The 12,037-nt window shown below is 65.4% G+C and overlaps 1 protein-coding gene across 1 annotated transcript; it reads left to right on the top strand.

The window, feature by feature from the left end:
- The first annotated feature begins 7,105 nt into the window (after positions 1-7,105).
- Positions 7,106-11,314, top strand: MSX1 (msh homeobox 1). The gene is made up of 2 exons (XM_063309848.1): positions 7,106-7,621; positions 10,624-11,314. The coding sequence occupies exons 1-2, from the start codon at positions 7,171-7,173 to the stop codon at positions 11,061-11,063; spliced, it is 891 nt and encodes a 296-aa protein (XP_063165918.1). The 5' UTR covers positions 7,106-7,170; the 3' UTR covers positions 11,064-11,314.
- Positions 11,315-12,037: the final 723 nt, after the last annotated feature.

Here is a 12,037-nt window from a genome sequence, read left to right as displayed (position 1 = left end):
GCCAGCCCTCAGGGGCCCTCGCCTCCACCCCGCGCAGGAGGGAGGGGCAAAGGGGCTCCCGTCCGGGGGCGGCGAAGCGGCCCGCCTTTGCGTCTCCAAGGCTGGGGGCCCGCCAGGCGCCCCTTGCCCAGACCCCCAAGGCCCTGCCCGGCTCCTCGCAAGCCGGGACGATAGTGGCAGACCAGGGCAGGCAGCCTCCCCCAGCCAACCGAGCGGCAGGGAGACCGGACAGGGCCGGCAGACCGGGGAGCTCGACTGAGCCGGGCCTCGCTCGCAGGGGGACGGATCGCCGGACCCTCCTCCCCTGCCGCTCTTGGTCCCCCCAGCCGCGTCCCTCGAGGACCCCACTCTGACAGCCCTCCCCGCCCGGGCTCCCGGGGGCGCCGGCTCCTAGCTCCGCTCCCGTCCCGCTGGCGGAATTGCTCGGACGGAGGGAAGGACGGAGGGAGGCGGCCCAGCGCTGTGCCGGCGGCGCTTCGAGGACAGGAGCCTCGAGGGGCCCGGGCCTCCCAAGCAAGGGACATGATTCGAGGCTTCGACCCCGAGGGGCTCCTTCGGCGCCCCAGAGACCACGGAGTGGCGGGACTCGGGGGCGGGGGAGAGACGAGGCGTCTCACTTCGTCTCGAGTCTGTCTTTCCCGGGCGGAAAGCACCAGCAAAGGCTGCAGTACGATGAGCCCAGCGAGGTAGGCTCGCCCAAACGCTGGCTTCAGCCGAGGCGCAGCGGCCTTGGCTGGCGGCGCTCCTTCCCGGGGCGCAGGCCGGATCCTTCCCACCCGCGGCGTCTCCCGCCAGCCGCCGAACTCCGGAGCGGCCCGCCCCGCTCTGCTCCACCCTCCCCGACCCCGAACAGCTTTGGGCTTGATGAAGAGCCCAGCGGGGCGATGCCCGTTAGCCTGGCGGGATCTCCCAACAGTTGTCCTGGACGGGGCGGACCGGCCGAGTCCCACCCGGTCGGGCCCAGGCGCTTTCCGTTCCGCCCGGCGTTGGCCAGAGCGGCCTCCCGATGCCGGCTCCGCCCGCTGCCAGCAAGGCTGCTGTTTCCCCGGAGCGAGGGCACCTCGGGGCAGGACCAAGGGCAGAGGCTGGCCGGAGCCCTGCAGCGCCGCCCCCGCAGCCCGGTGTGCCCGGCGTCGAGGATCGGCGCAAGGGGTTACGCTTCCTCGCAGGGAGGCCCGGGTTGGAAGGTGGCAACCGGCGTGCCGGCGCGGTGGTCTCAGGCCAGTCCCGTCAACCCGGGGCCTCAGGTTGGGCGGCCCTGGCCGTGGCCGATTGGGACCCGCCAGTCAGGGCGCTGGCACCGGTCGAACTTGGCTGCCGCCTCCTGAATTCGCCCGGCTCCCTCGACCGCAGGCCTCCGCCGCCCGGGAGCTAGACCGGCCCGCATAAATCGAAACCTGGAGGAAGCGACGTTCAAGGGCGTCTGAACTGCAGCCCAAGAAGTCCCCGGGACAGGGAGCGGGCACCCTGCTCGCGTCCCCCACCCCGCCGCAACCAAATAACCATGGTTTAAAAGGGCTCAGAAGCAGAGCAAACAGGATACCATTCGATTCAATCGAAGCAGAATTTCCAGCCAACGAATGGCGGCGACCCAGCCCCACGGGGAATATCCAAGCGAAACGGAAGAGACGCCGAAGAAAAAGCCGCGGGAAGGGCTGAGGGGGGGTCCGCGACAGATTCGACGAGGCCGACCATCCCTCCCCCGCACGCAAGCCCCCTCGCGCTTGGCGGAGAAGCCTGGCTTCGTTCGGCCGAGGAGCGGGGCTGTCCGGACCCCCTCCTCTGGCGGAGCTTCGGGGCAGAGGAGGCCTGGCGAGGGGGGGGGGGCTCGGGAAGAATCGGAAGGGGCCGAGCTGCCGCGCCTCGAATCGGCCCTCGACGGAGGGAAGCGGGTGAGGCTGCTCCTATCCTTTCCCACTCATCCCCTGGAGCGACGCTGGCCCGCTTTCTCCAGCCCCGAAGCCGAGGCTCCATTGGCTCCGTTGGCGGAGTGCCGGCTGGAATAGAAGAGCCCTGCTCGGGCGGGGCGGACAGCGTGGGAGCCGCCGGGGCCGGGCAACGCACCAAAGAGACCCGAGACAGCCCCAGGACGTGCCCCTTCGCCCCCCGCCCCGGCAGCCCACCTCCGTTGTAGGCGAGAGCCGGCGGCTGGCGCTCCGACGTTCCGCCGGGCTTCCCCAGGCGCGGGGACGAGGCTCCGTGGGTCGGGGAGCGCGTCAAGGAACCTCCTCTGGGGTCAAGGGGGACAGACAATGCCCCTCCCTGCTGCCCCTCTGGCTTTGGGCTAGTCTGTAGGACTGGGAGGTCCAGGGAATCATCCAAGCCCGGCTCGTGAGCGAACTTTCCGCATCCGTAGGGGGTTCCGGCGACCCTGCCAAGACAAGGCCGCGGGCGGAGGAGAACGGCCCGGACGCTCCGGAGCCAGCGGACGAGCTCGTGAAAATCCGGCCAGTTTCTCTCCGCAAGGAGGCCCCGGGCTGGGCCTGAATGGGCAGAGCCTCCCGGAGCCTTTCCGGACCCCCAGGGCTGACTGGCTGCAGATTGCAGATTAGAGCGGTTTATCGACCTCACGCGACCAGGCGGATTCCAGCCTAGTAAACGGGAGCGCGCAGGCCAATTATCAGAGGCCAGACATCTTTCCAGGTTCCCCGTATAATTCCCAGCTAAGCTGAACATGGGAAACGGCCGCAGACAGCGCGGACGATGAGGAAGTTCCCGCTCGCACACCGACTTAGGCATCCCTCCGTCCGCCTACTAGAAAAGCCTCCACCCCTACCCCGGGGCGGCGGACCCTCTTCAAGCAGCGGAGCTGGACCCTTTCAGGAGAACACCCCGGTTCACGGAAGGCGCCGCTGCCCTGCTCCCGATCTCCCGCCCCCTCCAACACGCACCCCCGGCACTGCCACGCAGGCGGCCTTCTCGCCCCAAAGGGCTTTCCGGAGCAGTCATTGTTCGAGGGTAGCTGAGCTGGCCCGGGGGCAGAGGAAGCGGGCGCCAGTCGAAGGGCCGTTGGGGCCCTGCATTTTCCCTTCAAGGCGGCGAATGGAATCCGCTGAAACTTGATGCAAGTGTTTCTTCAATATTTCAAAATAGAGCTTGACCCCGGCAGAAGCTTTCGTGAGCGGCAAGCAGCTGCCTGCGGCTGCTGACTGCGGAAGCTTCTACCCTGGACCCGTTGGAGCCTTGGAGAGGCTGCCGGACGGACTCCCGACTGCCTCTGTTCCCCTCCTTTTCAGCATTTCGGATTTTCCCCGAGCTGGACTCCAGGGGGCAACAGAAAGGGTGGGCGGGCGGAGAGCTCAGCGCAGGGCGAGGGGGTCGAACAGGGCGCGAAGGCAGGACCACGAGGCCTAGGTTCCCACCCCGCCCCTCTCAGAGCCTCCCGAACACCCTTGCGCACTAGGCCGGGAAGGGGAGCGCGCCTGCCTTTGCCCCCAGGACGGCTGGGCTCAATGGAAGCCGCTCCAAGTCCACCGAGGAAAAATGGAAGGGCCCATGCCGGAGCCACGGCGGCCGCTTCAGCTCACGAGGTGTCTCTTCCCGCCGCACAAAATCCGGCCAGGCAGGCGCTTCCTTGGATTCGTCCCTAGGCAGCCGGCCCGCCTTTCTTTGCGCCCCCGACCTCCGCAGCGAGCGAGGGGGCGGGGCGCCTGCCTGCCTGGCCTCCTTGGCCGCCAGCGGCCCCGCCCCCGACCCCACCGCGCTGCCACCACAGGGAAGCGGCCGGAAAAGGCGCCCGGCCGGGATGCGCTCGCAGGCGAAAAGGGCGGAACGCCCCGCCAGAGAAATCCGCGGAGGGAATTCCAGGGTCTCCAAGGGCCGCCCCACTTGGAAGGGCGGAGTCGAAGGGGAGGCCTCCTTCCGCAGAGGAGCCGGGAAAGGGGCAAATGGGATGGCGCCGATTCCCCAGCCCCACCGCCTTGCCTCTGGGGCGAACGCCCAACGCGGGGCTGGGTGTTCGCCCCAGAGCCTTGGGCAGACCGGCTGAAGGCCCGGCTGCTCGCTTCGCTCACGAGGCGGCGCTTGCCCTATTGACTCGGGGGCGGGGTGGGGAGTTAGCCGCTGTCCCACCAGCGATTAAAAGTTCCCCCGTCCTGGAATCAGTGCGACGTTGGGTGGGGACCCTTACGAACGTCTGGCGATTTAGGGTCTGCGGTCTTCAGTGAAGAAGCCTCCTGGATCCGGGATGATATTAACTAACACTGTAATCGGAAACGTCCGAGCGCTTCACTTGACAGTCGCGGGTTCGAGTCCCCAGAGGGACCCCCGCGCTAACCCGAGACCCACGTACCGGGGAGGGTGGCTCAAAGGCACCGAGGTGCGTGCTGCGAGACTCGTTGCGAGCCCACAAGTAACTACCGAGGAAATGGGCGAAATTGCAGCGCCCACCCAGTTACACAGAACTGGAGGCTAGTACTGGGTCGGCTGAAAGACCAAGACGGGAGGCGGAGTGTCATCCTTTCTCCCTCTCCCAAGGGAGCTACGTCGGAGGTCGCCCGTAAACCCACCGGCCGCGACGGCCAGCGCCGTCAGCGAAGGGCGAAGAAACGCGGAGAAACCAAGCGAGCTCCGGGCCTTGGCGGAGTCAACGTTTCAGTACCGCCTTCGGCTTTCAGCCAACCCCCCCCCCCCCGCCCCTGCACGTGGCCTTTGGCACAGCTCCGTTGCCGGGAGATCCGGAGGCAGGAGATCCAAGCAGGGAGGGCTGCGGAAGGCTCCCCCGCCAGCCCGGGCAAAGGGCCCCCGTCCGCAGAGGGGCAGCGGGCCTGATCTGTCGCAGAGAGGCCGAGGCCGAGCGGCCCAGGCAGGCTCCGCGCCGCTTCGGAGGGCGAGCCGCCCCACACACACATGGCGCAGGAGCGGCCTGGAGTAGCCGGCGGGAGGGCGCAGGGCAGGGACAGGCCTCCCGGCTGGGCAGGCCAGGGCTCCACTCCAGCGGGGGCTCTGATGCCGGCGCCGGCGCCGCCCGCCCAGCCGCCCTGTGTGACTCGCCGAGCGCGGCGGATCGCCCCGCCCCTGCGGCCCTCAGCGCATCCCGGGAGGGGTGGGGCGGCCCCCCCTTCCCTCGCGGAGGGTCGAAGCGGGCACCCAGGTCGGTTCGACGGCGGCAGTCCAAATTCCCTTGCTGGGAAAAGGGGAGGGCGGGCAAGCGCCGTCCCCTTAAGCCGCCGGAGCTCGCCAAAGTCGGCCTGCCTTTGGCCGCTCCCCCGAAAGCACGGGCGGCGTTCGCCCGCAGAATCCGCGAAGAGAAGGAGGCCCTCCAAGCGGCCACGGGAGACGGCGCGGCTCCGTCCTCTGGCTCTGCGTTCCCGTGACTCGCAGCTCCTTCCCGTCGTTGCCGGATCCCCGTCGGAGCGGGATGGCGGCTTCAGAGGCCGCTTTCCCACGCCAGAGGTGAAGGGCGGGAAGGACAAGCGGGACGGGGGGAGGGGTTCATGAATCTCAGGGGATCACCTGCTCATCCTTGCCCGACCCCTTCCCTCCTTGCCCCGCTTTTCTGGGGAGACTGTCTAGAAATGGCCATGTCCCCAAAATCAGTTTTTGGAACCCCAAACTCCGAATCAAGGAACAATAAAATTACACTGGATTGCACTTTCTCCGTACGTCATTATGCAGAGGTACATAATGCAAACGGCACGGATGCTTACTAAATTTCTGCGGGTGACGAAGATGATTGCTAGCCAAGGTGACAGAAATACCTCATCAAATCTTAGAACAAAGTTTTCTCCGCTGCAATACATTTGGTTTCCAAGGGAGAGCGCGGATCAGTCTGGTCCTGAGCGAATAATTCCCTTGCGGGGGGCGGGGGGATAGCCTTTTGCCTCCCTTTCTGGAACAGGCCGCGGGCTGAGGAGCCTTGCTCGGGGGCGCAAGATCGGGGAGTCCCCGCACTCTCCAGGGCTGGATAGGGAGAGTCGGGCCGAGGAGGCCAGGCAGCTCGAAGCCTTCTGCTGTGGGCCTGCCAGGGACTCCGCAGGAAGCTTGGAAGCTCCCGGCGACAAGAGTTCCCGGGATGCCCCCGAGCCCCTCGCCCAAAGGGCAAGGATGAAGCTGGTGAGGAGTGCTCGGGCGGCCCCTCGCGTTCCCCTGCTACGGAAGACGCCGGAGACGAGACAATCTGCCGCGACCTGCCCGAGAGAGCGGCAGCCAGAGAAGCGCTGGTCCGCTCTGCTGGAAAGCAAGCGACGGCAACTGCAGCTCCGGTTCCCTTCCCGGAGCCGCGGTCGGCCGGCCGTCTTGCCCATCCGGCCTCCCTGCAACATCCCCTGACCGACCGACCGACCGAAGGATCCAGGCAAGCTCGCTTCCGAAGCTGCCCGGCCCCCTCGGGATCTACCAGCCGCTGGGCCCGTTTCCCGGCAGGGCCCCCTTGGGAGAGGGCCGGGGCTCCCCGGCATCCAGCCCGGCCCAAAGGAGGGCCGCCGGAGCCACGTCACCAAGCCCGGTGAGGAGAAGGGCTGGCCCGAGGCGCTCCGCTGCCGGCGCAGACCGGCGTTGTATCCGCCCCCGGGCCGCCGACGGGCTCCCTCGCCCGGCGCGGGTGGGTGGGTCAATCGCGGCGTTTGGCTGCTCAGCGACCGGACCTGCACGCGGCGGAGACACCGACGTCGCCGAAGGGAACCGTTGCTCGAGCAAATCCCTTGAACGGAATGGGACTTTATTGGGGGCAACGGTGCGCGGCTGCTTCCCTTTCATCCCCGGCGGAAGCCAAACGACGCGGCCGCCGCTTCTCTGCGGGGCAGGAGCGCCACTGAGGGCGGCGGCGTCCCGTCCGGCGGGGGCCCAGCAACCCCTTCAGTGCGGCGGCAGTCCGGAGGAAGTTCAGAAAGGGGTCCTCCGAGGCGCCTCCCTGCGCAGCCAGCCAGTGGGCGACCGGGCGGCCCAGCCGCGGCGGCTCTCCCGAGGCGAAAGCCCGCCGCTCGGAGCCCGGCGCCCCTGGCCGCTGCCCGCCCCGCCCGGCCCCCGGCGCCCGGCGCCCTCGACGCGCGCCGCGTCCAATGGGAAGGCAGAGGCCCACCCCTCGGCGCGCGGATTGGCCGCCGGGGCAGGCGCCTCGCTTTATTAGCGGCGCCGCGGAAAGTGTCCCGGAGTGAAGCCGCGCGCGGTCCCGGCCGGCGCCGTCGCCGTCGCCCTGGCCCGCTCCATGCGCACCCCCCGCGCCGCTGCTGCATGGCCCCCGGGCCGGCCATGACTTCGGTGCAGTGCGCAACCCGAGCCGAGGAGCCGCCGGCCCAGGCCCTCAGCAAGGCGGTCCCCGGGGGCGCCATGCGGGGCGAGGAGGAGGAGGAGGAAGAGAGCGAGAAGCCCCGCGCGGCTCTGCTGCCCTTCAGCGTGGAGGCGCTCATGGCCGACCCCCGCAAGCCCGGGAGCGGGCCCCGGGAGGGCCTGGTCGAGCGCGGAGGGCCCTCGGCTCGCCCGCCGGGCGCCCCCAGTCCCCGACCGGGAAGGCCTTCCGCCGCGGCGCCGGACCGGGCGGCTTCGCCGCTGCCCCTGCCCAGCCCGTTCGCCGTCGGGGCCTTCGTCAAAGTTCCCGAGGAAGCGCTGGTCAAGGCCGAAAGCCCGGAGAAAGCCGACCGCTCGCCCTGGAGGCCGGCCCGCCGCTTCTCCCCGTCGCCGCCAAGTAAGTGGCCCCGCCGCCAGCAGCCCTGGGGAGCCCGCCGAGTCCGGAGACCCCCGCCCAGGCCCGCATCTCGGGGGGAATGGGAGCCCCGCCACCGCCGAAGGAGGACAGAGGCCGAAGCCGCTGGGTGGCAGCCCTCGGGCGCCGCGGCCACCGGGAGGAAGCCGCTGCTGAGCGGCTGTGAGCGGCCCTCTGGGGCGGAGATTGCGCGCACCTTCCGCGCCGGCCGCCTTTGGGGAGTTGGGGCGCCCCGCTCTCGACCCTGCCGAGTGCTGGCCGCCGGCCGGGACTGGAACGGGCCTTTCCCGGGCGGTCCAGGCGCCTGAGCTCCTCGACCTGACTGAAGAGGAAGCAGCGGCCGCGGGGATCTTTCCCTTCACTCAGCCGTCCCCCTAGTACCCTGGGAGAGCGGGAGCGGGCGCCCGCTTAGTTTTAAAAGCCCCTGGGTGCTGTCCTGCGGAAAGCCCGGGGGTCCTGGCCAGGCCGCTTGCTTAGCCCGGGCCTCACGTCCTGCAAGACCGCGGCTTCCGCAGGTCTCGCTGCCCAAAGGCCCAACCACTGTCCTGTTGGACTCGAGAATCGAGAACCAGCCAGCTCACCCAAAGCCTGGGACGGCCTTTGCCGCCTCTGCTCTTCCCAGCCCAGGATTCCCTCTGAGCACCCTTCAGCAAGGTTTTCTTTGATCCCCCGCCCCAAGAACACTCTTCCCCAGATTGGGGTCAGTGAGAGGCTCTGCTGGAAAAAATGCTGGCTGCTTAGGCATCAGGGCTCTGCCAACTCACTTGCCTGGTCTCCATCCCTCTGCACGCCAGGCCTGCAAGCCACCGGAATCTAGTCAGCCACCTTCTGATTTTGGTGCAGGGGCCCAACGCAGCATTTCTAGGCCCCAATGAGCTGGGGCTGATTTTCCCCAGAGAAAGTGGACCCCTGAGGCACCAGTCTGGGGCCGCTACTGCAGCTATGATTGCGCTAATTTCCAAAGTTGCTGGGACAGGAAAAAGACCGGCCACCACCAATTGCTTCTCCTGGGCCTGAAACATTCTGGGCTGCTGATTCAGTGTGCATGAACACCCGCCCGTGTCTATGCACCCTGATTCCACAGCCAGCTGATGCCTTAGAGTTGGTTTGTAAATTGGGCTCTCCAAATATCTTTCTGAATGTCCACAGAACCGTTTCTTGTAGCCTTCCATGTATTTTCTGCTATTGAGTCAAACAGGAGGATCTGTCCTGCTTTGGACAGAATTCAATGGCAGGGAAGAAAATGTGTATAAATCAATAAGAACAGCAGTAGAAAAAGATGCAGTAGAGATTAAACAAGAATATTATCCAAATGTCACTGTGGCCTAAAATAGGGGGCATTAAACAAAAAAGGGTCCTCCTGGAAGAAGAATGCTGCATCCATTCAGAAGGCATTTGGTAGCACCTTTTCCAACAAACAAATTTTATGAGAAGACATAGGGGATTTTTTTAAAAATAAATTGTGTTAGAAAAGATACTATCAGACTCCTTCTGATTTTCTGCTACCATAGACTAAGACGGTTCTCCTCTGCAATGTCTACCGGCAGCAGCTCCTCAGCACCATCCTCCTTGTGTTTCCTTGTGGGTCCGCCCCCCCGCCCAGGGCTGTGGCTTCACTCTCAGCCTGTCCACCAGAATGCCCAGTGTGTTTCTTTGGCTGTCGGGAGCCAGTAAGTGTGTTCAGGGATGAATCTGACTCTCTCTTCTCCCTGGCAATCCGTGTGAGTGAAGTCAGCTTCTCCCTTGCACAATAGGAAGGTAGAGAGTGAATCCGATTTATTTATCTGTTATTTACATGGCCACCTGCCTTATACATGATAATCCTAGGCAGCTCAGGCTCACAACATTCCATGGAATCAGACTAAACATAACCCACAAAATCCCATGTGCCGTCCAAAGCACATTTTCCAGGTAAAACTGGGTAGACGAGAGGTAGAATCTCAAAGCCTGCTCCTTTGGCACTGCCCAAGCATTAAAATGCCTGGCTCAAGCAGGCAGAGGGAGGGGTACCGTCCTTTCAGAGCCTGTAATTAAGGGCCCAGCTGCATTTCCCAAACCGGGTGTTGGGGAAGGAGGGAGAGGGGCTTTCTTCATTTCTGAGAACGACCCTTTTTCCTCCTGCCTCTTCCATCAGCTGCTCTCTTCCCACACAAGTGCAAAAATTCCTGGGTCTCCTGAGGCAAAGATACTGAGAAGAGGCCCGCTCTAGAGAGGCTGAGTGGTTTCACCCCCTACGGTCCTGGGTCGCTTCCCTTCTCTGGCGGGTGGCAAAACTGAAAGCAAACCTGCTCTCTAATCTGGCTTGGCTTCCCTTTCAAGCCCATCCTGGATGCTGCAGGAAGAGGCGACTGGGGGCTGTTCAGTCTGGTCACCTTCTCCATCTAGAACTAAACCTGGCAAAGAGCTGTCTTGCTGCTCCAAAGGGCCTAAGCTGAAGCCGGCCCCTTCCTCAGCCTTTTCCCCCTAGGCGTTTTGGGAGGGGAACGGATCAGTCCTTAACCTAAAATCACCCAGAGGCTCTCCGTCCCGTCACAGGACAGACCCCTGGCCTTGCAGCGCAGGGTCACCTACAGGTGTTCAGTCTCGGTGGAATTTCACTTGGATTGTGCGCCGCCAGTGCAAGGACTGCAGAATGAGTGTTGGGACGCCCTCGGGGAAATCGCGGCAACCCGCCAGAGCAGCGCTCAGAGCCTTGGAATCGATCTGGTCCCATTACATTCGGAGGGACTAAGATCCGTGCAACCCGAGGCGCTTTGCAAATAACGCAGCGAGGACCAGAACCGACCGGCGGGGGGTCTCGACGCGCTGATCCGCTTCCCGGACGGACTGGAGGAGAGGCGCGGGCGGCAGAGACGGGCTGGCGGGGGCGGAGCGGGCTGGGACCTGGGAGAGGCGGCGGGCCTTCGGGCGGGGCGGGCTGGGCTCCGGCGTAACGGCCGCGCTGTCTCTCTGTCTGCCTCCCTCCCTCCCTCCCTCCCCCGCAGGGCGCTCCAGCCCGCCGGCCTGCACGCTGCGCAAGCACAAGACCAACCGCAAGCCACGGACGCCCTTCACCACGGCGCAGCTCCTGGCGCTGGAGCGCAAGTTCCGCCAGAAGCAGTACCTCTCCATCGCCGAGCGCGCCGAGTTCTCCAGCTCGCTCAGCCTCACCGAGACGCAGGTCAAGATCTGGTTCCAGAACCGGCGGGCCAAGGCCAAGCGGCTGCAGGAGGCCGAGCTGGAGAAGCTGAAGATGGCCGCGAAGCCGCTCTTGCCGCCCGCCGCCGCTGCCTTCGGCCTCTCCTTCCCGCTGGGCAGCCCGGCCGTGGCCGGCGCCTCCCTCTACGCCTCCGGCGGCCCCTTCCAGCGCGCCGCCTTGCCCGTGGCGCCCGTCGGCCTCTACGCGGCCGCGCACGTCGGGTACAGCATGTACCACCTGGCCTAGCCGCCCGCGGGAGCCGGCCTGGGCGACGGACGGACCGACAGCCATCTGAAGGCGCTGCGCTCCTGGCAGCCTCCCCGCGAGGAAGGAGCGCCGCGCCCGTGTAAAATACTGTACAGTCGAAAAAAGTATTATCGTTTATATTAATAGCTATATTTGATAAATAAATTAATTTTAAACGACAGCGGGGTGACCGGGTTGGGCACTACCTTCCTCCCGGCGAGCTCGAGCGGTCCCCGCTTCGCTTCTCTCTTCCCCGCCGCGATTTGGTTGCCGGTCGGTTTTGCGCGCTGGGTGAGCCCTGGTCCCACTTCTCCGCCTCGGGGCAGGCAAGTGGCGAGTCCGGGGGCGCGTTGCCGTGCGGAGAGGGGCCTCCCTTTCGTGTTAGAGCAGACCCAAATGCGCCGGGTGGGAAGCGAGGCCGGCGCCCAGGCGGGGAATTCGGGGCGGGCTTGCCCTGCCCGGCGCCTCTTGCCTTCCTGGGCTGATTTGCAGCTCTGTTCAGAAGCGGTGTTCGCAGTGTCCTTTTTCCTCTGCTTTCCCTCAGATTTGGGAGCGTCGATTAAAATGGATCGGCCCTCTGTGGGTTAAAGGGTTGCACAAAGCCGCTTCCCTCACTTCTCCGTGCGGGGTATATACTGTGCGCCCAATGAAGCAAAAGTTCGTCGTTTGGGGTGTAAATTGCTTGGAAGCAAATTCTATCGAATTCAGTGAAACCTCCTGCCAAGTAAATGTAGGATGTAATTCCCGCCATGTTTAATTTCCAGGGTAAAACTTGCTAAAGGCCACGGACTGACGGTCCCTTTTCCAGTGGGGCGTCAGGGCACCCCTTCAGCGAACCTAAATGTAACTTCCTCCTCCTTGTTGCTCTTGAGGCCGAACGACCGGCGGGGGCTTCTGGCCACCGGGATCCGCGCCCTGCTCCGCGCTGAGCGGCAGAGTCGCCCAGCTGGCTTGGCCGCCGGGAGAAAAGGCAG

This window comes from Candoia aspera, chromosome 8, assembly GCF_035149785.1.
Source record: "Candoia aspera isolate rCanAsp1 chromosome 8, rCanAsp1.hap2, whole genome shotgun sequence".
Classification (NCBI taxonomy): domain Eukaryota; kingdom Metazoa; phylum Chordata; class Lepidosauria; order Squamata; family Boidae; genus Candoia; species Candoia aspera.
This window is presented reverse-complemented; position numbering and strand designations above follow the sequence as displayed.

What these genes read in the sequence shown, in the direction of transcription:
- MSX1 (XM_063309848.1), top strand. Translation starts at nt 7,171, where the DNA reads ATGGCCCCCGGGCCGGCCATGACTTCGGTGCAGTGCGCAACCCGAGCC. An exon ending in CTTCTCCCCGTCGCCGCCAA is followed by an intron (nt 7,622 to 10,623) that starts GTAAGTGGCCCC and finishes CCTCCCCCGCAG; the next exon opens with GGCGCTCCAGCCCGCCGGCC.